This window comes from Aotus nancymaae, unplaced genomic scaffold, assembly GCF_030222135.1.
Source record: "Aotus nancymaae isolate 86718 unplaced genomic scaffold, 86718_ANA_hifiasm-v0.15.2.pri h1tg000028l, whole genome shotgun sequence".
NCBI classification, from domain to species: Eukaryota; Metazoa; Chordata; class Mammalia; order Primates; family Aotidae; genus Aotus; species Aotus nancymaae.
Genome location: NW_026988441.1, coordinates 1,284,860 through 1,308,574, shown reverse-complemented (window position 1 = coordinate 1,308,574; position 23,715 = coordinate 1,284,860). Strand labels below are relative to the sequence as shown.

General features: G+C 48.7%; 1 protein-coding gene across 6 annotated transcripts in view; it reads left to right on the top strand.

Annotated features, from left to right (window-relative positions):
* The window catches only part of LOC105705733 (leukocyte immunoglobulin-like receptor subfamily A member 3), a 30,728-nt gene extending 7,402 nt beyond the window's left edge, over positions 1-23,326 (top strand). The window contains exons 1-19 of one of the 6 annotated variants that reach the window (XM_064380850.1): positions 4,378-4,617; positions 11,017-11,069; positions 11,323-11,387; positions 16,033-16,153; positions 16,469-16,621; positions 16,783-16,818; positions 17,007-17,291; positions 17,427-17,729; positions 17,950-18,246; positions 18,526-18,828; positions 19,145-19,195; positions 19,452-19,502; positions 20,136-20,255; positions 20,426-20,521; positions 20,597-20,639; positions 20,719-20,756; positions 21,019-21,071; positions 21,956-22,111; positions 22,193-23,326. In XM_064380850.1, the coding sequence (XP_064236920.1) occupies positions 16,588-16,621; positions 16,783-16,818; positions 17,007-17,291; positions 17,427-17,729; positions 17,950-18,246; positions 18,526-18,828; positions 19,145-19,195; positions 19,452-19,502; positions 20,136-20,255; positions 20,426-20,521; positions 20,597-20,639; positions 20,719-20,756; positions 21,019-21,071; positions 21,956-22,111; positions 22,193-22,339 (2,013 nt within the window). In that variant the 5' untranslated portion in view covers positions 4,378-4,617; positions 11,017-11,069; positions 11,323-11,387; positions 16,033-16,153; positions 16,469-16,587 and the 3' untranslated portion in view covers positions 22,340-23,326. Of the gene's footprint in view, positions 1-4,377; positions 4,618-11,016; positions 11,070-11,322; positions 11,388-16,032; positions 16,154-16,468; positions 16,622-16,782; positions 16,819-17,006; positions 17,292-17,426; positions 17,730-17,949; positions 18,247-18,525; positions 18,829-19,144; positions 19,196-19,451; positions 19,503-20,135; positions 20,256-20,425; positions 20,522-20,563; positions 20,640-20,718; positions 20,757-21,018; positions 21,072-21,955; positions 22,112-22,192 lie in introns of those variants that run through there. The other 5 variants (XM_064380851.1, XM_064380849.1, XM_064380853.1 and 2 more) reach the window with 5 other exon arrangements.
* Positions 23,327-23,715: the final 389 nt, after the last annotated feature.

The following is a 23,715-nucleotide window of genomic DNA, read 5'->3' as shown; positions in this document are numbered from 1 at the left end:
GAAGAGTCCTCCATTGCCTTCACCGGTAAGGGACTGACTCGGGAAGGCACCACGTCCATTTGCAGCCACATCCTGACCCTCAATGAGATGAGGACAGCTCAGGCAGAGAGCAGAAGGAGATGAGGGGAGATCCATGTTTGTCTGAAATATCAGCAGTAAACCTGGTGCCTGTCTCAGCCCAAGCCCTGGGAAAACAAAAGCCAGGCCCATGGCGGGGCCGGGGCCAGTTCACTACCATGGAGATGCTGACGGGAAAATCCTGTAACGGGGAGAACACTGTTTCTGTGTGGCCATGGCCTGTGTATCTCTGTCCTCTGGGCACCATGATCTTATCCATCTGCACAGCCGGGCTCAGTAGTAGGAGATGCCATGACTCTTACCCCCATGGTGATGGTCCACTACACTGAGATTTGACAAGGGGCACGGGAGATTCTAGCCTGAGGGGAGCCCTGACCCTCAGGCAGGCCCTGGTCCATTAGGAGACCCCAGGGGGTTAGGGAGGATCCCAGGGAGGAGAGCACCTGCTCAGGCTTCAGGGGCAAATCTCTCACAGGGAACTCATTTTCAGGGCTGAGCGTGGGCTTCAGGACCCGCATGCAGGCAGGTGAGTGTGTCCCCAGCTGTCCCAGGTCCCTCCTCCTCACTGGGGACAGGGTCACCCCCTCCCTGGGCAGCTGGGGCTGCAGAACAGCAGCTCTGGGCTGACTGAGGTGGGTGACAGGAGGATCCTGGGCTGAGAGCTGGGATGTGACGGGTGGTAAGTGACAGGACCCAGTCTCTGATTTCCTTCCAGGGACCCTTTCCAAAGCCGTGCTCAGGGCTGAACCAGACTCTGTACTAACCTAGGGGAGCCCCGTGGCCCTCTGGTGTCAGCCCCTGAGCACTGGCATTGCTGTCAGAGCATTCGTGGGCACAGAGATCCCCCGTCCAGTGCCCACCAGCCCTCCACCCTCCCCGTACCAATACTGCCACTGGCGTGTACACACACAGGGAGACCAGCAAATCCACCCCCATCTCAAGCAGCAGCTGCCACCCGTGCGAACTCACCCACAGAGGATGCACACAGTCCCCACTCTCGCCAGTGCCCGCCCTCACGCCAACCGCGCTGCCTGAGCAAAGCTGCACAAGGAGACCAGTGCACCCACCGACACCCCCAGCAGCAGCTGCCACCTGCGTGAAAGTGCGCACAGAGGGTGTACACAGTCCTGTGAGGCCAGCACAGCACCACCGTGCAAATGCACACACGAACACCTGTGGGGCCCCTGCCCGCGCCACCCAGCCTTGCTGACACCACTGCATTGAACACCGACGTGGTGACCAGCACCCCTGCACCCACCAGCATCCCACTGCAGCCTACAAATGTGTACGTCCCAAAGGAAAAGACATCAGTCCATCAAAACCACACTTGCATACAAATATTTATTGCAGCCAAATTCATAATGGCAAAGACGTGGAATCAGCCTAAGTGCCCATCAACCGATGAGTGAATGTGGTACATAAACACAACAAAATACTATCCAGCCCTTGAAGAAAATGAACTATTGTCTTTTACAGCAACTTGGATGAAGCTGGGGGCTATGACGCTAAGTGAACTAACGCAGCAATGGAAAACCAAATACCATATGTTCTCACTTATAATTGGGAGCTAAGTAACGGGTAATCAAAGAAAATATGGTGAAACCCGTCTCTACTAAAAATACAAAAAAAAAAAAAAAAAATTAGCTGGGTGTGGTGGCAGGTGTCTATAATCCCAGCTTGGGAGGCTGAGGCAGGAGAACCCCTTGAACCCAGGAGACAGAGGTTGCAGTGAGCCGAGATTGCGCCATTGCCCTCCAGCATGGGCAGCAGAGCCAGACTCTGGCTCAAAGGAAAAAAAAAAAAAGAAACCCATAGGAAACATCCTCCTTGATATAGGCATTGGCAAAGTGTTTACAGCTAAGTTCTCAAAGGCAATTCAATGAAAACAAAAATTGGTGAGTGGGACCTAATTAACCTACAGACCCAGTGTAGGTCTAATATTCAGAATCTATAAGCGACTTACACAAATGAACAAGCAAAAAAGCAAATGGCCCCATTGAAAGCTGGGCAAAGGACATAAACAGACACTTCTCTAAAGAAGACACGTATATGGCCAAGAAGCGTATGAAAAAATCTTTACTATGACTGATCTTTAGGGAAATGCAAATTAAAACCACAATGAGACACATCCCTCAGAATGGTTATTATTAAAAAGTCAAAAAATAACAGATGCTGGCAAGGCTGTGAAGACAACGGAACAAGTGTTGGTGAAAACGTAAATTAGTTCAGCCACCGCGGAGAGCAGTTGGAAGGTATCTCAACAACTAAGAGTTGAACTACCATTCGACCCAGCACACCCGCTGGTAGGTACACGCCCAAAGGAAAATAAATCATCCTACCAAAAAGACAGATGCATTTATATGTTAATTGCAGCACCGTTCACCATAACAAAGACGTGGAATAAATCCAGGTGTCCAACAACAACGGATTGGATATATGTACCATAGAATACTACACAGCGTGAAAAAGGAAATCGTGTCTTTTGCAGCAGCGTGGATGGAGCTAGAGGTCATTAGCCTAAGTGACGTAATGAAGAAACACAAAGCCAGATGTCACACGTTCTCACTCTTAAATAGGAGCTAAACGTTGAGAACACACGGATATAGATTAAGAAACAACAGGCATGGGAGATGTTTAGAGTGGGGAGAGGTGGAGGAAGGCAAGGGCTGAAAAACTGCCTTTTGGGTGCTATCCTCACAACCTGAGTTTACGGATTCATTTATTCTCAAAACCTCAGCGTCACACAATATATTTTTCTAACAAACTTGAATTATATACGCCCGCATTCTAAAATAAAAGTTGAAAATAAGAATAGTAATATGAACTAAAAATTAATAGGCATGTGTCTTAGCAATACAAACGCCAGTACAAAATGGATGAGGCAAAAGCTTAGAGATTTTGAAATTTAAAACAGCTGTAAATGTGATTGCATATACAGGCAATTGGTCTTCCCCTGCAGAACGACAGGTGGGGAGTGGAGACTCATTACTGGTCTGAGAAGGAGAGGACCCTGGATCTCAGTGTATGAGGGGGAGAAGTATGCGTTTCTGCTGCAACACACACACACACACACACACACACACACACACACACACACACACAGAGAGAGAGAGAGTAGCTACTCAGGAGGCTAACACCTCACTTACGATAATAGACAGATCATCAAGAAAGACAGTCAGGAACTGAACTCAGCACTGGATCTAACGGACCTGATAGATGTCTACAGAACACTCCATGCCCCCAAACCAGAATTTACGTTCTTCTCATCACCACATGGCACATACTCTAAAATCAATCACATAATTGGAAGTAAAACACTCCTAAGCAAATACAATACAATTGAAATCATAACAAATTATCTCTTTGACCACAGCACAATATCTTTTATAAAGATATATACATTATATATTTATAAAAGATACATATACACATGTGTGTATGCATCTTTTTAAAAGCTCAAATCTCATGAGCATCACACAAACCCCTTTTGGTCTCTTTTCCGCACCCCATGGAGAAGTACATACGGATGTGATACTCAAATATCACTCAATTTTCTAAAATAAGTAGGTTGCAATTCCCCATGAAGTGAAACTATTCCTAGTTCACATTGAGCAAGTACCAGGTTTCAGTTTTTCCCAGGACAAGCCATTGTCTGAACCAAAGGAAATTACAAATGGTCTCCAGCCACCTGTGATGATCTGTAATAGTTTGTGGATGCAGGTAAAAAAGCACATCACCCAGGCCAGGCGCGGTGGCTCATGCCCGTAATCCCAGCACTTTGGGAGGCCAAGGCGGGCAGATCATGTGAGGTCAGGAGTTCGAGACTAGCCTGGCCAACATGATGAAACCCCGTCTCTACTAAAAATACAAAAATTAGCCAGGCTTGGTGGCGAGCACCTGTAGTCCCATCTACTTTGGAGGCTGAGGCAGGGGAATCACTGGAATTCAGGTGGTAGAGGTTTCAGTGAGCCAAGTTCATACCACTGCACTCCAGCCTGGTGACAGAGCAAGACTCCATCTCAAAAAAAAAAAAAAAAGAGAGAGAGAGAGAAAGGGTATTGCTCCTTCCAGCTGAAAGGTAGGAGGTCATGAGGAGGGCTTATGGGAGTGCCTTGGGGGTGGACCCACTATGATTTGAGTGGCCTACAGGGAATCCCCAACAAAATTAGTTTCAAAAAGGTTTGTCCAGGAAGCACATGTGGGAGCTGGTCACTTGCATTTTGAGCCCTCCTTGAAGTGTTTAGACCTTTGGAGAGAGAAACCGAGACACATGAGAGGGAAGAGATGAATCAGTGGTGAGATGCTGTGGCGTCCCACCCACACTCAGCACGCCGTGATGCACTGCACAACCCCCTAGGCCACAGCTCACATCCTCCTTTAAAAAAAAGAGAGAACAGGTGGGAAACAAATAAGCTAAGAATGAGGGGAAAACAAGAAGAATGACCCCCTTGCAGGCACTCCATTGGTTTTGTGGCGCCTCTACTTGCTGGAGTTTGTGTAAAACAAAAATACACGGTCTTCGTGCACATTTACATCAAGGTAAGAGAGCCCTAAGGTCGACCTGCAAACCATGGAGTTCCTAATTCTCCCTTTCTCTATTTTCTTTTCTGCCTGCTTTACATCTGCTGTTACTTTTCTACTGAGATAAAAACCACTGTTTAGATCCAAATATGTTTTTGCAAGCTGGTAAATTTATATTAACGTCTTGTGGCTACAGATTTGAAGTAAAAGCTATAGGATGCTTGCATGTGTGGGGGTGGGGGGGTGTGTGGGTGTGGATGTTTAAAAGCCTTTACAGTAGATTTCTATATTTTATGTTTAATTGGCAATTAAATCCATTTTAATTTCCCTCTAACATACCAGACTTCTTCCTCTGTACTTTGAGATGTAAGTTTTGCTCTCTGATTTTGAAGAGTTTGAAAGTGCCGGGCATGGTAGCTCACGCTTGTATTCCCAGTACTTTGGGAGACTGAGGTGGGTGGATCATTTGAGGTCAGGAGGCCAAAACCAGGCTGGCCAACATGGTGAACCTCCATTTCTACTAAAATGCAAAAATTAGCCAGGTGGTAGTGACACACACCTGTAATCTCGGCTACTTGGGAGACTGAGGCAGGAGAATCGCTTGAGCATAGGAGCTGGAGGTTGCAGTCAGCCAAGATCATGCCACTGCACTCTGGTTGACAGAGTGAGACCCTGCCTCAAAAAAAGAAAAAGTTTAAAATTTTAAGATAGAAAAAAAAGAGTTTTTATGAATCTATAAGATCTACTTCTATCAGCAGTCCTAATTTGTCCATGTATCTGTGTGTTGTGTACATAAAGTTTCATTACTAAAAATATACGAAAGAGCTCTAATTAATTGACTTAGAGAAAATAAAAGCACTTAAATAGTTTATCAGTAGAAAATGCTTCTTCAAGTTCACCTGACTTAAGTAAAATCTTTAATAAATAAGCTGGCTTTACAATTATTGGTAAAATAAGATTAGAAATGTCTTAAAAATTGTTAGCATTTTTGTTTGCATTTATTGAGTAAGTGGTTTTGTGTTTATCCCTGCTGAATACTATGAGATTTGCCATAAGGGTTATAATACTATAGACCCAGCCGAAAACAGAATAATTTTTGCTTGTGTATTTTTAAATAAATAAGCCATGTAACATTGTTGGTTAAATGAAAACAGGTAACTACTGAGTTATTGGTTAAAAAAAAACCCTTATATTTAACCATAAGTTTCCTTACTTAGCTAAACACCTGAAATTCATAGTTTATAACATTGGTTAACAGGGAATTAATTTTCAGTGCTGACTGTCACAGTTTTCATAAATAATCTAGGTAAATTATTAAATTAGTCGAATAAATGTAATGGAATAAATGCTTGTAAACAAACTTGTTACATAATTTAGAATCTAAAGTTATATTAAATAATAGGTATTAATTGGCTAGCTGGGTAATTTACAATTTTAAAATTATAGGAAAATATATTTTAAGAACAATTCTTATTAAAAGACAAATATCTGTCTAATTCAAAGCTTATTTAAAGGTTATGTATAAAACAAGGTAAAAGGAAACTGGAAATAAGAGCTGTAAAGCAAGTTATAAATATAAAGAGGAGTTGTTGGCAAAGAAGATGAAAAGGAAGTAATTTTACACAAGAAAGTATCTTATGTAGTGAAATTCTGTCCTAAAATAAAATAACTGGTTGTTCAAGAAAGAGAGATATTTAGGACAAAACAGGTATTTAAGCATATTCTAAATGGTCTCCGTTAGTCACAGTAAGGTTAGTAAAAGAAGAAACTTTCTTTTTAAAAAAAGGTTGTGCAAAAAAAAAAAGGTTGTGTAATGCAGTTGGTTATCATTGAGAAAAAAATTATAATAGTCATTCTACAGACGGGTCTTTGATATTTAAAAAATACACAAGAATATAAAACTAAATAATTGATTAAAACAAGCTTTTACTAAAATATTAACTTATTATTCATGCAAAAAGTTTTTAATGTTTAAATTCTAAAATGTGTCTTTTTAAAATTCCTGTGATTCATATATCAAAGTTTGACTCTTTCTCTTTTGAAAAGGCCTTGGATGATAGCTCTCTCCCTCTTGTGTTGGCTTCTGTAACTTTTATTAATTATCTAACGTAAGAGAGGAATTTTTATTTAAAAACAGAAAAATAAAATACCTTTTAGACCAGTGCTTTTTATTCTTTATGCCTGTTATATCTCTATCTTTATCTTTGTATGTGTTATTTGGAAGTGATGTTTCACTTCCAAACTACATGAAAGAGCTGATCAATTCCCTTAAAAAAAAAAGTAAGTGCTTATTAGATTAGCAGAAAACAGCTCAGATGCCTTTAATTCACATAACATTAATATTTAGTAAGATTAATTTAGCAAATTTAATCTCAAAACTCTCTCCGGTAATTTAAAATATTAAAGCCATGTTATGGTAAACCTCGTTTTTTAAAAAAATTTTTGCTTGAAATTTGAGTTACTAAATTAAAATAATAGGAACATAAAAATGTTTTAAGTGAAGTTTATAAAATATAAGGATATGGGTTTTGCAAAACAAAGGTAGGTTTTTTCCTAGTTAAGAAACTATTTAAGAGTTGCTTTAAAATAAAGGAAAAAATACACAGATAAAACTATATAAAAAGAACAATTTAGCCAGGACAACAGAAGTTAACTCTGAGCCCTGTGATTACCAAGAAGATAGTTGATATGGAGGAAAGGCAAAACAAATAACTATTAAATACTATTAAAAGCAGAGGGATCATCAGTTTCTTAAACAATCTATGTAGTAGATTGTCAAAAATAACCACTTTAAGGGCAAAATTCTTAATTTTAAATGCTTCGGAATTTAAGAGCTTGTTTGGGTTGATGCAGGACCAGCAGCTCGCTATTAAATAATCGCTAATGAGTATATGTGATCCAAAGGCACAGGAGGTTATGCTTAGTGGACCAGATAAATGCCACTTAAAGGTCTGTTTACCCTGAGAAGGGACTAGCCAACTCTCCCTATAAAGCGCCAAGCGCAGCCCCAGATGAAGTAGTTAATATGCTTTGCATGTGAGCCATGTGGGGCTGGCGTATGAAGCATGTGAACCGAGTAACTACTAAAACCAGTCAACCGCTGGTGAACACTTAAGTTGGTTTCGTGACTACGCTGTTGTAAATCGTGCTGCAGCAAACATAATGAGGGCCGGTGTCTTTTTTATATAATGACTTTTTTTTAAAGCTGGATACCATGTAATGGGATTGCAAAGTGAAATGGTAGTTTTATTTTTAGTTCTTTGAGATAGCTCCCTACTGTTTTCTGTGAAAGATAAACTCATTTACATTCCTACCGACAATGTATCCTTGCTAACATCTGTAGGTTTTGACTTCTTAAGAGTCACCATTCTGACTGGTGTAAGTTGATACTCAGTGTGGTTTTAAGTTGATTTTCTCTGATGATTAATCATGTTGAGCATTTTTTAATGTGTTTGTCGGCCACTTCTATTTCTTCTTTTGAGAAATGTCTGTTGATGCTGGTGTTCTTTACTCAGTTTTCTATAAATCTGTTTATGGTTCTTTTCCATGTGATTTTTCACGTTCATGAAGTTGTTTGTGGTTTTTTTCAGGTTGAATTCTTTGACTTACTTGTAGATTCTGACACTAGTCTTTTGTTGGAGGCATAATTGGCAAATATTTACTTCCGTTGTGTAGTCTGTCTGTTCATTCTGTTGATTGTTTCTTTTGCTGTGCAGAAGCTTTTAATTTTCATCATGTCTCATTTGTATATTTGGGGTTTTGTTGCATTTTTAAAGAGCCTTTACCATAAGTTCTTTGACTGCGCCAATGTTCAGAAGAGTTTTTCCTAAATTTCGTTTTAGGATTTACATAGTTTCAGGGGCCCACATTGAGGTCTTTAATTTTTCTCGAGTTAATTTTTCTACATGGTGGGAGATGGGGTCCAGTTTTATTCTTTTGCGGACAGCTACCCTGTTTTCCCAGCATCCTTTACTGAATAGGGTGTCTTTCTCCATTGTTTATTTTTGTTGTCTTTAGCAAAGCTCAGTGTGTTGTAGGCATGTAGCTTTATTTCTAGCTTCTCTATTCTGTTTCCTTGGCATCTCTGTACATTGTTGTACTACTAAATGCTGTTTTAGTTACTATGGCCTTGTAGTATAATTTGAAATCAGACAGTGTGATGCTTCCCGGTTTGTCTTTCTTGCATAGAATTGCTTTAGGTGTTCAGGCTAATTTTTGGTTCCAAATGAATTTAAAAATTGCTTTTTCTCATTCTGTTAAAGAAATGACATTTGTAGGCTGGGCGCGGTGGCTCACGCCTATAATCCCAGCACTTTGGGAGGCCGAGGCGGGTGGATCACGAGGTCAAGAGATCAAGACCATCCTGGTCAACATGGTGAAACCCCATCTCTACTAAAAAATGCAAAAATTAGCTGGGCATGATGGCGCGTGCCTGTAATCCCAGCTACTCAGGAGGCTGAGGCAGGAGAATTGCCTGAACCCGGGAGGCGGAGGTTGCGGTGAGCCGAGATCGCGCCATTGCACTCCAGCCTGGGTAACAAGAGCGAAACTCTGTCTCAAAAAAAAAAAAAAAAAAAAAGAAATGACATTTGTAATTTGATAGGAATTGTGTTGAATCTATAGTACGCTTTGGGCAATATACTCATTTTAACAATATTGATTCTTCCAATTTGTGAGCAAGGGATGTTTTTCTATTTGGTTGTGTTGTCTACAGTTCCTTTCATCAGCGTTTTGTCATTCTCTGTAGAGGTCTTTCGCCTGCTTGGTTAAATAGACTTCTCAGTGTGTGTGTGTGTTTGTGTGTTCTTAATTTGGTTCTCAGCTTGAATGGTACTGATGTATAGAAAGGCTACTGATTTTCATACCTTGATTTTGTATACAGAGACTTTACTGAAGTCACTTACCAAGTCTACAAGACTTCTGGAAGAATCTTCAGGATTTTCTAGGTATATGATCATGTCATCAGCACACACAGATGATTGCACTTCCTCTTTTCCAGTTTGGATGTGCTTCCTTCTTTGCCTGAGTGCTCTGGTGAGGACTTCTAGATTTGTGTTGAATAGGAGTGGTGAGAGCGGATATCCTTGTCTTGTTCTGTTTCTTGGGAAAAACTTTCACTTCTCCCCCTTCAATTTGATGTTGGCTGTGTGTTTGTCATGCAGGGCTCTTATTATTTTGGGCTGTGTTTCTTTTATGCCTAGTGTGTTGAGGGATTTTAACATGAAGGGATGTTGAACTCTATTGAATAGTTTATCTGCATCTGTTGAGATGATAAAATGCTTTTTGTTCTTAGTTCAAGTTGATATCATGAGTCACCTTTGTTGACTTGCATATATGGAACCATCCTTTCATCCCTGGAATAAAGACAACTTGATCATGATGAATTATGTTTTTGATACACTTTAGATTCTGTTTGTTAATATTTTCTTGAGGATTTTTGCATCTGTGTTCCTCAGGTCTCTTGGCCTGTGGTTTTATCTTTCTGTTGAGTCCTTGTCTGACTTTCCTATCAGGGTGATAGTGGTTTCACATAATGAGTTAGGAAAGAATCCCCGTCCTCGATTTTTTGGGAATAGTTTCAGTAAGAGCGGTGTCAGCTCCTTTTTGTATATGTGGCAAAGTTTGTCTGTGAATCCATCTACTGCTGGGCTTTATTGCTGGAAGAAGTTTTGGTACTGATTCTTTCTCATTGCTTGTTGTTGGTCTGTGTAGGTTTCTATTTTTTCCTGTGCAATCTTGGGAAGTTGTATGTGTAGGAATTCATCCATTTTCTCTAGGCTTTCTAGTTTATATACATAAAGGTGTTCACAGTCGTCTCTGGTGATCTTTTGTATTTCTGTGGTGTGGGTTATAATGTCAACTTTATCATTTCTGATTGTGCTTATTTAAATCATCTCCTTTTTTGGTTAGTGTAGTCAGCCATCTGTCGATATTATTTATACTTTCAAAAACCCAACTTTTTATTTCATTAATTCTTTGCAATATTTTCGTCTCAATCTCATTCTTTTTCTATCCTTTCGGAGTTTCCTTTTTTTTTTTCAGGGTCTATTGCTAGAGAGTGAATGTGATCCTTTGGTGGTGCCACAATATTCAGATTTTTCACACATCCGAATCCTCACACTGATTCCTTCTCATCTGGAGAGGCTGCCGCTCATTCTCTTTGGATTTATTTTCACTGGGATGGGGTTTCTTTGCACATTCCCCCAGCCCCGCAGGGAGTGTGACTGTAGAGCATGCTGGGAAGGGTCTTTCAGCATTTTTCCATAGTCTTGGGCGCTTCTGCAGCAGGGTTTGTGTCGGGCTGTGCAGTTCAAATTGCAGGCCGGGAGCTGGTGCTTAAGGGGAAGAGCCAGCCTCTGCACAAGCAGGTGGGTATGGACCTGTCTGCTTCCTGTGAGGTGCTGTCTGTTGTTTCAGGTGAAGGGCTGGACTGTGGAGCGTCTGGAGCCCTGAACTTCCTGTTCCACGGGGTGAGGAAACACAGCTGGGCAGAGCCGGAACCCCTGGTTTGCCCACAGATATCCCAATGATGAGTGCAGGCACCGGTTCTGATGGGTGTGGCTGGGGCAACTCCTGGTGAAATGCCCTGAGGTCTCTGTGGGGTGGGGGTGAAGGACCTACATCTATTTCCATTCCTCAATAGGGAGGAACATTATCTGTTTCCCTATCACACCCCTGCTCCAGGGCTCATGAGTCTCAATTCAGACTGTTGTCTCTCCCCAGGCCACTGTGTGGCTGAGAGCCATGGGAAACACCTGCCTGCCACTCTCTGCAGGAATCATCCCAAGGTAGAACCTCCTCACTCAGCACAGTGCAGACCCCTCAGCGGCTGCCTGTGTCTGACGTCGTCACACTGCTGCTTCATGTAGCTGGGATGTGGGGCTTCTGCCTTTCTGGCTGGACAAGTGGATGTCAGTTGTGGTGTTGCTGGCTGGGGGGACCTGACCTCAGGCCCTGGGGTGAGTGGTCAGGTGCCAGCAGAGTGGGAAAGGGCTGGCAGTTCCCCGGATCACAGGCCTCTAGGTGGCCAGCTGGACAGTGCGTGTGAGTCCTAAAGGGCCCGGACTGGGATTTGGCTGTGCCGGGTTTCAGGTGCCGGCTGTGATGAGGAGGGATGGGCCGGTCCCCAGGTCACCGGCAGAGCTCTCAGGTGGGGCAGGCAGAACGCTCAGGTGGTAGAGCCTGGGGGCAGATCACAGGCCTGTGGGGACTGGGTTATCAGAAGGGGGCTGCGGCTGAAATGTCCAGGTGGGGGCAGGGCAGCTGTGCTGTGGGCCTGTCCCTGGGGAGGGCAGGGCCCCTCGGCTGAGGCACTGGAGACTGGCAGGTGTGGGCACAGGGCCCGTTCACACTTCCCTCCTGAAGAAGTGGTGCTCAGTTTTGCTCTGGGGACACATAAAAGTGCCAGGTCTCCCCATACTTTCCCTGGGCCTGGGGCAGCAGGGGCCGAGGCAGAGGTGGCAGTGACTGCATAGGGCTTGTCAGGATCCTCTGAACATTGGGCTTTCAGAGGGCACCCAGCCAAGGCCACAGTGTTCACGTGGGGACAGGATGGGTGCACTGGTGCCCTGAAGCTGGCAAGCCCCATCTAGCAGGAAGGAAGCCCCATTTAGCTGGAAGGAAGCCCTGTTTAGCTGGAAAGAAGCCCAATTTAGCAGGAAGGAAGCCCCATTTAGCAGGAAGGAAGCCCCATTTAGCAGGAAGGAAGCCCATTTAGCAGGAAGGAAGCCCCATTTAGCTGGAAGCAACAGAAGTGAGGGAGCCATGGGGTGCTCAGCTTGGCTGCTCCTGTGCCCCAGCTGTCATATTTATTCTGGGGGCCCACAGAGATGCCTGGCCTCCTCCCTCCCTGCTAAGGCAGCGGCAGCTGGACCCTGTCTGCTCAGCGATCAGAAGCCTGTGGGATTCCATGTGGACTCTGGAGGCACCTCTGCCAAATCTCCAGGAACTCCTTGTGTGTCTGTGTAGGCCAAGCGGGGTCGGGGCTCTTCTGTGAGCAGGATTGTAAAGGGCCAAGACAAGGGTGTGGATCCCGGGGGCCTCTCACCCACTCACCCCTTCCCAATGTTAGGGAGCCTCTCACCCACTCACCCCTTCCCAGTGTTAGGGAGCCTCTCACCCACTCACCCCTTCCCAGTGTTAGGGAGCCTCTCACCCATTCATCCATTCCCAGTGTTAGGAAGCCTCTCACCCACTGACCCCTTCCCTTTGTTAGGGAGCCTCTCACTCACTCACCCCTTCCCAGTGTTAGGGAGCCTCTCACCCACTCACCCGTTCCCAGTGTTAGGGAGCCTCTCACTCACTCACCTCTTCCCTTTGTTAGGGAGCCTCTCACTCACTCACCTCTTCCCTTTGTTAGGGAGTCTCTCACTCACTCACCTCTTCCTTTTGTTAGGGAGCCTCTCACCCACTCGCCCCTTCCCAGTGTTAGGGAGCCTCTCACCCACTCACCTCTTCCCAGTGTTAGGGAGCCTCTCACCCACTCACCCCTTCCCAGTGTTAGGGAGCCTCTCACCCACTCACCCCTTCCCAGTGTTAGGGAGCCTCTCACTCACTCACCTCTTCCTTTTGTTAGGGAGCCTCTCACTCACTCACACCTTCCCAGTGTTAGGGAGCCTCTCACCCATTCACCTCTTCCCAGTGTTAGGGAGCCTCTCACTCACTCACCCCTTCCCAGTGTTAGGGAGCCTCTCACTCACTCACCTCTTCCTTTTGTTAGGGAGCCTCTCACCCACTTGCCCCTTCCCAGTGTTAGGGAGCCTCTCACTCACTCACCTCTTCCCTTTGTTAGGGAGCCTCTCACCCACTCACCTCTTCCCTTTGTTAGGGAGCGTCTCACTCACTCACCTCTTCCCTTTGTTAGGGAGCCGCTCACTCACTCACCTCTTCCTTTTGTTAGGGAGCCTCTCACCCACTCGCCCCTTCCCAGTGTTAGGGAGCCTCTCACCCACTCACCTCTTCCCTTTGTTAGGGAGCCTCTCACCCACTCACCCCTTCCCAGTGTTAGGGAGCCTCTCACCCACTCACCCCTTCCCAGTGTTAGGGAGTCTCTCACTCACTCACCCCTTCCCAGTGTTAGAGAGCCTCTCACCCACTCACCTCTTCCCTTTGTTAGGGAGCTGCTCACTCACTCACCTCTTCCTTTTGTTAGGGAGCCTCTCACCCACTCGCCCCTTCCCAGTGTTAGGGAGCCTCTCACTCACTCACCTCTTCCTTTTGTTAGGGAGCCTCTCACTCACTCACCCCTTCCCAGTGTTAGGGAGCCTCTCACCCACTCACCCCATCCCAGTGTTAGGGAGCCTCTCACTCACTCACCCCTTCCCAGTGTTAGAGAGCCTCTCACCCACTCACCCCTTCCCAGTGTTAGGGAGTCTCTCACTCACTCACCCCTTCCCAGTGTTAGGGAGTCTCTCACTCACTCACCCCTTCCCAGTGTTAGAGAGCCTCTCACTCACTCACCTCTTCCCTTTGTTAGGGAGCCGCTCACTCACTCACCTCTTCCCAGTGTTAGGGAGCCTCTCACCCACTCGCCCCTTCCCAGTGTTAGGGAGCCTCTCACTCACTCACCTCTTCCTTTTGTTAGGGAGCCTCTCACTCACTCACCCCTTCCCAGTGTTAGGGAGCCTCTCACCCACTCACCCCTTCCCAGTGTTAGGGAGCCTCTCACTCACTCACCCCTTCCCAGTGTTAGAGAGCCTCTCACCCACTCACCCCTTCCCAGTGTTAGGGAGCCTCTCACCCACTCACCCCTTCCCAGTGTTAGGGAGTCTCTCACTCACTCACCCCTTCCCACTGTTAGGGAGCCTCTCACTCACTCACCTCTTCCCTTTGTTAGGGAGCCTCTCACTCACTCAACCCTTCCTAGTGTTACAGAGCCTCTCACCCACTCACCCCTTCCTCATGTTGGGGAATCTGTCACTCACTTACCACTTCTCCATGTTAGGAACCTCTCCTGGCTCTCAGCTTTTCTTCCCTCTGCTTTCCATGTCCTCATTCTCCGGTGAGCTCCAGTGAGCTCTCTTAGAAGATCCACTTGGTAGTTTGGTATTTACTCACCATTTTGATTCCTCTTAACGAGAGAGGCACATGCTAGCTGTTTCCGTTCAGCCAACTTGAACCTGAACCCCCAGTCATTTTTTCCACCACTTTTTACTTTGGGAAATCCAGTCCCAATGTGCTTGTCATTCATTTCACAATAATTTTTATTTTCTCTAGTAGTTTTAAAATTACTTTTTATTTATTCTAAATATCCTTCACTCTACCATAGTTAAGACATTAATTTCATTTATAAATTTGTGCACGTTAAGCTTATGTTCTTTCTTCATTTCTGTAAAAATGTCAACTATTTTCTTCGCAGGTATTTACTGACTAACATACTCCTTATTTCCTTCATTCTGAAAGTGTGACACATACAGAGATATCAATTCACTCTTCTCATTCTATTTCTTGTGTGCATTATCTTTTCTATTTTTTTCATTTCTAAGATTTCTCTGATGACTTCTGAAAATTTTAATAATATTCTACACCAATATGATGTTTATCATTTTAGCTGTGTCTTGTTCTGGATGATATTATTTCTAAATGTGTTGATAGAATTTACTATTTTTCACATCAGTATAGTTTCCTAATTCATTTCTATAGTTGCCTGTATCTTCTCTAATGAACTGTTTGATTTTCATTCCTCTGGGGTGGTTTTCCTCTCACACACCTGATCTTCCTTAGGGTTTTTCAGGGCTGACTCAGGAATGAAAAATGATGAGGGTATTGCTGTAGCTGCTCCTGCCCTGCAGTGTCCACGCTCCCAAGCTTAGAATCAGCTCCGTGACGTGCCCGGCACAGCAGGGCCGTTGTGAGCCTCACACTCATGTGCGAGAGATGCCCGGTCCAACAACGATAAAGCACTTCTGTGTCACGTGCACCCGGGGGAGGTGGCTCAGTGCTGAATGTGGCCCGGGTCACTGAGCTGAGCTGACCCAGATTCTGCCCACAAACACAGACGAGGGGGAGCCACGGTCTCCCTAGGGCCCCACGGTTTCCTCCACTTTGACTGCCCTGTGAGCTGGACTGATGCATGTTTCACCTGCAGACTTAAACTCAAGCTGAGGTCTTGAACATTCCCAGCTACTGATAAAGCACCTTAGGTTATTTCTAGAAAACACTGAAAAATTAACCCTTTTGCTAATGATGTAGAAACAAGCCCTGCCCTGAACCAAACTCCTGAAATTCTCAGGTTAAACTTCATTACCCAATCCCTTTACTGCAGACACCCAATAGAAAAGTCACAGATGTGGGATGAGATGATTCATTTTTAAAAAGGGGAAGTCGAGAAGGGAACTATTTGGTTGAAAGAAAACCCACAATCCAGTGCCAAGAAAGAAGTCAACTTTCCTTCCCCTGTTTCCTTGCATTTCTCTTCTGTGCTCACGGCCACAGGCAGCTCAGCCTGGACCGCACAGACAGATGTGAGATGCATCTCTGCTGATCTGAGCCTGCCTGCAGCATGGACCTGCATCTTCCCTGAAGCATCTCCAGGGCTGGAGAGATGACAGCTATGGTAATGACCCTGCACTGCTGTGCTGACGGATGTGGTGAAGGAGGGAGGGAAACCCCATGGGGAGGCAGTGAGAAGGAAGGGGAAGCCTTCACTCACCCTCATCTGGAAAAGCAGATGCAGAAAAGCACCAGTTCTATTTGCTGCTATATCCCAGCTCCCAGTGAGATTAAAACAAACCAGACAGTGGTTGGGGGTCAGGAAAGACCCCATTACAGTCTGAAATGTCTGCAGAGGCATTGGGCCCACCCCAACCTCAGCCCTAAAGGAATGAGAGCCAGGCTCCTGAAGGCAGTTCTGCTTCCTGTGTGGCTGCAGATTACACAACCCCATGACAAGAACGACCCAGCCGCCAAATGTCCACACTCTGTGTCTCTCTGTCCTGCCAGCACTGAGGGCTCATCCATCCGCAGAGCAGGGCAGTGGGAGGAGACGCCATGACCCCCATCCTCATGGTCCTGATCTGTCTTGGTGAGATTTGAAGAGGGAGGGGAGATTCTAACCTAGGAGGGACCTCACCCCACAGCCAAACTCTGGTCCATGAGGAGACCCCAGGGCTCACAAAGATCCCAGGGAGGGGAGGACCTGCTCAGGCTTCAGGGGCAAATCTCTCACAGGGAACTCTCTTCCAGGGCTGAATCTGGGCCCCAGGACCCACGTGCAGGCAGGTGAGTCTGTCCCCAGCTGGCCCAGGTCCTCCTCCTCACTGGGGACAAGGCCCACCCCCGTGCAGCTGGGGAGGGGAATAGCAGTACTGGGCTGACTGATGGGGGTCTGGAGGGTCCTGTGGCTGAGAGCTGACATCTGTTGGGTTGGGTGGAAATGACTTAGAATCTGACCTCTGCTTTCCTGCCAGGGACCCTCCCCAAGCCCATGCTTTGGGCTGATCCAGGCTCTGTGATCACCCAGGAGAGTCCCGTGACCCTCAGGTGTCAGGCGAGCCTGCAAGCCCGGGAGTACCGTCTATATCGAGAAAAAAAAGCAGCATCCTGGATTAGGCAGATCCCACAGGAGCTTGTGAAGAAGGGCCAGTTCCCCATCCAGTCCATTGCTCGGGAACACACAGGGCGGTATCGCTGTCAGTATCATGGACACACTAGCTGGTCAGAGCCCAGTGACCCCCTGGAGCTGGTAATGACAGGTGAGAGGACACTCAGGGGTCCCAGCCCCAGACTCTGAGGGGCTCTGCTCTCAGGAATATTTCCCTTCTCACAGCACAGCCCTGAGGATGATGTGGGAGGTGTGAGCCTTAACACGGTGCCTCCTTCTCTTCTAGGATATTACAGCAAACCCACCCTCTCAGCCCTGCCCAGCCCTGTGGTGACGCCGGGAGGGAACGTGACCCTCCAGTGTGGGTCACAGCTGGCATTTGATGGGTTTGCTCTGCACAATGAAGGAGAAGATGAACACCCACAACGCCTGAACTCCCAGCCCCATGCACGTTGGTCATCCCGGGCCGTCTTCTCCGTGGGCCCCGTGAGCCCGAGTCGCAGGTGGATGTACAGGTGCTATGGTTATGACTCTGACAATCCCTATGTGTGGTCGTCACCCAGTGATCTCCTGGAGCTCCTGGTCCCAGGTGAGAAATTCACAGCATTGCCTGGAGATCCCTGAGTCTCCGGGCAGGTGAGGAGGAGCCGCGTCTCAGGACAGCTCCAGGTGGGATGAGTTGGGGTGAGAGGGCTCAGGGCTCCTGGGCCAGAGACACAGGAAAATCAGCAGTGGTGAGGCGGGGGGAGAGGGAGGATTTGTGGGGAGCCTGAGGGTCGGCTCCTGGAGACCATGCCCACCTTTCCCAGGTGTTTCTGAGAAGCCATCACTCTCAGTGCAGCCGGGTCCTGTCGTGGCCCCTGGGGAGAGCCTGACCCTCCAGTGTGGCTCTGATGTCAGCTACGACAGGTTCGCTCTGTACAAGGATTGGGGACCTGACCTCCTCCAGCGCCCTGGCCGGCAGCTCCAGGCCGGGGTCTCCCAGGCCAACTTCACCCTGAGCCCTGCGAGCCATTTCCACGGGGGCCAGTACAGATGCTCCGGTGCCCACAACCTCTCCTCCGAGTGGTCGGCCCCCAGTGACCCCCTGGACATCCTGATCGCAGGTGAGGAGCCCAGCGGGTTCAGTCAGGGACCCAGGCTCTGCACAGGCCCTGCTGGGGAGCCCAGGTGGTGATGGCTGGGATGAGAGGTGGGGGTCCCAAGGGAGGGAGAGACAGAGAGAGAGAGAGAGAGAGAGAGAGAGAGAGAAAGAGAGAGACAGCAGATGGGTGGGGAGGGGGAGACTCAGAGAAAACAGAGACAGAGACTGAGGGTCCCAGAGGGAGGCCTGGGGTCTCAGCTCAGAACAAGGCGGGCCAGCCCCTCACCATCCTTCTCTCCAGGACAGATCCGTGCCAGACCCTCCCTCTCAGTGCAGCCGGGCCCCACGGTGGCCTCAGGAGAGAATGTGACCCTGCTGTGTCAGTCACAGGGGTGGATGGACACTTTCCTTCTGACCAAGGAGGGGGCAGCTGATGCCCCCCTGTGTCTAAGATCAAAATACCAATCTGATAAGTACCAGGCTGAATTCCCCATGAGTCCTGTGACCTCAGCCCACGAGGGGACTTACAGGTGCTACGGCTCATACAGCTCCAACCCCTACCTGCTGTCTCACCCCAGTGACCCCCTGGAGCTCCTGGTCTCAGGTGAGGGCCCTGAACCTGTCCTCTCTGAGCTCAAAGGCTCAGCTCAGGCCCTGCCCCCAGGAGAGCTCTGGGCTGGGATGGAGGGAGGGGGGTCTGAAGGAGGCTCAGCCAGAGGGGCCTCAGCCCTCAGAGGGAAGGAGGACAATGGGGCCCTCCCAGGCATACCCACCCTCAGCGGCATCGCCAGCATCATGAAGAGGAGAGGTGGGTTGGGGAGGGGACTGGAGGGCCACAGGGTGGATGTAGAGAAATTTGGTTTGAGGTGGAGGCTTCAGGCAAGACCCAGCTCCTCCGCCTCCTCTCATTCTTTACCCAGGACCCTCCAGGGAACCCAGCCCTCCACCCCCCAGTCCCATCCCCACACCTGGTGAGTAACTGAGGCCGGTTGTCTGGGAGGGAGTGCGGCCTCCCCCAGGGCAGTCCCAAGTCTCCCAGAGGATCCCCTTCCCCTCAAGGACTCAGCCCAGGCCTCCTCCAGGAGCTGGATAGAGACAGATGGGGGTACAGGCTTCCAGGGGCTCTGAGGCTGGGCCGCTGAGGGGTTGGGGCCCAGCCTGGGGGAGGAGCAGCCGGGCTGACATGGTGAGGACAGCCCCAGGCCTCACTTCTGCGTCCTGACCCAGGAGGCCCTGGGGACCAGCTTGTCACTCCCCCGGATTCAGATCCCCAAAGTGGTGAGTGAGGGTCTCTGAGTGGCAGGTGGGCAGGGTCCAGGGGAGGCGGGGCTGGGTTCTGTCATTGGATTAAGGTTCCTCTGGAGATGGTGACGGGGACAGGCCCCTCCCCCACCTGGGCCTCAGTTTCTCCAAGTATAAAGGAGAGAGGCCTGCAGGGTGGGAAAGTTCCTTTCAGCTCTGACTCCCAGCTGTGACCTCCTGGAGAGGAGGACTCCCAGGGAAGCCTCCCAGACCCAATTTCCTCAGGGGCCTGTCCTGTCCCACCTGCAGCAGTGACAGTGATGGTGACATGGGGCAGGGGAGGGGAGCAGGGCCATGGTTCAGGAGGTCAGGCTCTTTCCCTGGAGCTCCTAGGCTCAGCTCAGGTGCAGGGAACAAGGGCTGCAGGTCAGACTCCTGGGTTCCCTTCCTAGCTTTGCCGCTGCCTAGCTGGGGGGCCTGGGGCAGGCAGCTCCCCTCTCTGAGCCTCAGTTTTTCATCTGTAAAGTAGGTGGGATGGATGTGTCAATTCCATGGTGCTCGACTATTGTGGGGGTTGGAGGAGATGAATAAGAGAGCCAGCAGTCACCTGCACACAGTAGGCTCTCAATTCAATGACATCACCCCATTCCTGACATCATCATGCTCAAGGTCTGGGAAGGAACCTGGGGGTTGTGACCGGGGTCTCAGTGGCCTTCATCCTGCTGCTCTTCCTCCTCCTCCTCTCCCTCATCCTCCGACATCAGCGTCAGGGCAAACGCTGGACATCAGGTGAGTAGGGAAGGGGCAGATCCTGTGGGCCAACCAAGGGTGGGCTCAGGGCACCAGCCAGAGGGAATCCAAACCGCTGGGAAAATGCAGCTTTGAGAAACTGTTCTAGCATTTCTCACCAGGCGAATTGAGAAAGCACTTAATGTCAGTTCTCATGTACAAATGTAAAGTGTCCTTCGGGCTCTCTCCATCTTTTGAGACATTTGGAGCATGGAAGCAGGAGTGTTTCCAGGTTTCCTTCCTTACCTTCGAGCTGCATGTGCAGGGTAGGTGTTCCCAGGGCTGAGACTCTGTCCTTCTTCACGCAGCCCAGAAAGAGGCTGATTTACAACATCCTGCAGGGGCTGTGGAGCCAGAACCCACAGGCAGAGGCCTGCAGAGGAGGTAATTCTGCCCGAAGACCCCAGACTCCCACCCACCCCGGCCCATACACTGCCCCTAAAGCTCCCGTGTCCTCTTGTAGGTCCAGCCCAGCTGCCGACACCCAGGAAGAAACCCTTTGTGAGTGAGAGGAAGAGGTGACCCCAGCCAGGAGGGAGATGGGGGCCCACAGTTTCCGTAGCAATGGGAAAAGGGCACAGGCTGGAAGGGGTCTGGGGCTCAGGGTGACAGGATCTCACCCCACACTGTGGGACCTCGGGACATCACAGCCCCTCCCTGGATCTCAGTGGCTCCGTCTGGGAGCTGGGCAGGGGCTGGTGGGGCTGAGAGGTCCCAGGGAACCTTCCCAGGAGATGAACCAGCAGATGCTCTGCCCCAGCAGATGCTGCCGTGAAGGACACACAGCCTGAGGACGAGGTGGAGCTGGACACTTGGGTGAGACCCCGCCCCTGTCCTGGGCACCAAAGGCCTCCTGGTGCCGGATCTAACACAGCAGGACTTCTGTGTCCTCCTTCCCCAGCTCTCAGTACCGTCTAGGGTAGACCCTCCATGTCCAGCACACTGCTTCCCGCTTGCTGTGACTTCACTCTCTCCTGGTGTCCTGGGACCTCGTGGGCCTCCTCCCGGGTCCCCTTCATGCTCCTCGTCCTCTGTTTGGCCGTCTGGTTGTTAGAGGGCTCCTCAGGCCTCAGGAGGATGAGGAATGAACCACCCCGGTGCCCTGGGCTCCCCTTCTTTCATTCAGCCAGAGAGTGTTCCCAGGAGCTCACTGTGGCCGGGGCTCCCCGTGGGAGCTGCAGACACAGCAGGGAGCAAAGCCACCCCCGCCCTTCTAAGCTCACCTCGTGGTGGGAGACAAAATGCAAATAAACGCACAGTGTCCGGGAGTGCGACGTGCTGTAAGGAAAATAAACCAGGGAAAGGGCAGAGTGCGGGCAAGTGGGGCCAGTCTGGATGGTAAGGGGAGGGCTGTCTGGTCAGCTGTCATCTGAGAAGCCTGGACCGAGAGGGCCACACCAGCCTCTGATGGACGAGCCCCTGCAGGCAGAGGAAGCAGCAGTGCAAAGGCCCCGAGGCCGCAGTGAGCTCTTGTGGGAAGGCGGGCGTGAGGCTGCAGCCAAATGAGCAAGGTCAGAGTGAGGAGGAGAGGCCAGAACCGCAGGGAGGGAGCAGCCAGACCCTCCACGGCCTTAGCGCGTCCCTGAGATTCCATCAGGAAAGGGATGTACATGGATCACTCTGGGAACAGTGGGAAAAATTGACTCCAGGGGGTCAGGGGGACTCAACGACACCCTCCAATCTCTGTCTCTCTCGAGCAGAGCCCATATGATGAAGACCCCCAGGCAGAGACCTATGCTGAGGTGAAACATTCCAGACCTAAGAGAGAAATGGCCTCCCTTGCTTCTCCACTGTCCAGGAAATTCCTGGACACAAATCACAAACAGGCAGAAGAGGACAGGCAGATGGACAGTCAGGTAGATACTTTCCTCTCCAGGCCCCCAGGCCTCACCCACCTTCCAGCATGTTCCTTCCCTCTCACTCTCCTCTCACTGCAGGCTGCTGCATCTGAAGCCCCCCAGGATGTGACCTACGCCCAGCTGGACACCTTGACCCTCAGACGGAAGGCAACTGAGCCTCCTTCGTCCCAGGCAGGGGAACCTCCAGCTGAACACAGCATCTACGCCACTTTGGCAGTCCACTAGTCCAGGGGGACCCAGACTCTACACACCATGAAGACTCAGGACCCCAGAAGGCATGGAAGCTGCCCCCAGTGGGCACCATTGAACCCCAGCCAGCCTGACCCCCTAACATAGACCACCAGAAGATTCTGGGAACTTTGGGAGTCACCTGATTCTGCAAAGATAAATAGTATCCCTGTATTATCAAAATAAAGAAGCAGGCCTCTCAGTTCACAATGAGTTAACTGGTAAAACAAAACAGAAGTCTGAAAATGTTTTCAAATTGATTGATCATGTAAATATTACACATCAAACCAATGACTTGGGAAAATAGGAGCTTCTAATGGGGACAAACAAAAAATAGAGAAAAAGTAATAAAGTCAAAAGGTTTATTCTTGAAAACATTAATGATACATGAATCTTGGCCACAATGAGGAAAAAAAGAGAGAGCAGGTACACATTTCCATACAGGAACAAAACAGGAGGCAGCGCTACAGACCCCACACGCAGCTTTACAAAGGTGAAAGAAAACTGAACAATTCTGCACTGACATAACAGAAAATGCGGATGAGATGGATGAAATACTCAAAACTACAGTTTATTTAATGAACTTAAGGATAAATAGAAAATCTGAATCATCATATGTAAACATACATAAAATGTATTAATCCTGTAATCAAAAATGTTCCCACAAAGTAAATGTCACTTCAGGAAGGTTTGTTGGTTGCTTTTCCAAACTCTTATGCACTAAGACACACACACACACACACACACACACACACACACGCACACACCAAACCCCAAACTTGCATAAATTTTCCCTGAGAATATTTTGTATAGATTTACACAAATAAATTTTATCAGACTAGGAACAAATTGATACCATAACCTGACAAGAAAACTACAAAATGGGATAGTCATAGAAGATCTTTCAAAGAAGTTTAAATCCCTTAACAAATATTAGCAAGTGAGATTCACGTCTCTATAAAATAGACAATATATCATGACCACACTGGTTTTTATTATTTTGTTTATGAAAAGCAAGGGTAGCTCAGGGGAGGGATAGCAGGGGGTGGGGAGGTCAGGGAGGGATAGCAGGGGGTGGGGAGGTCGGGGAGGGATAGCAGGGGGTGGGGAGGTCGGGGAGGGATAGCAGGGGGTGGGGAGGTCGGGGAGGGATAGCAGGGGGTGGGGAGGTCGGGGAGGGATAGCAGGGGGTGGGGAGGTCGGGGAGGGATAGCAGGGTGTGGGGAGGTTGGGGAGGGATAGCAGGGGGTGGGGAGGTCGGGGAGGGATAGCAGGGGGTGGGGAGGTCGGGGAGGGATAGCAGGGGGTGGGGAGGTCGGGGAGGGATAGCAGGGGGTGGGGAGGTTGGGAGGGATAGCAGGGGGTGGGGAGGT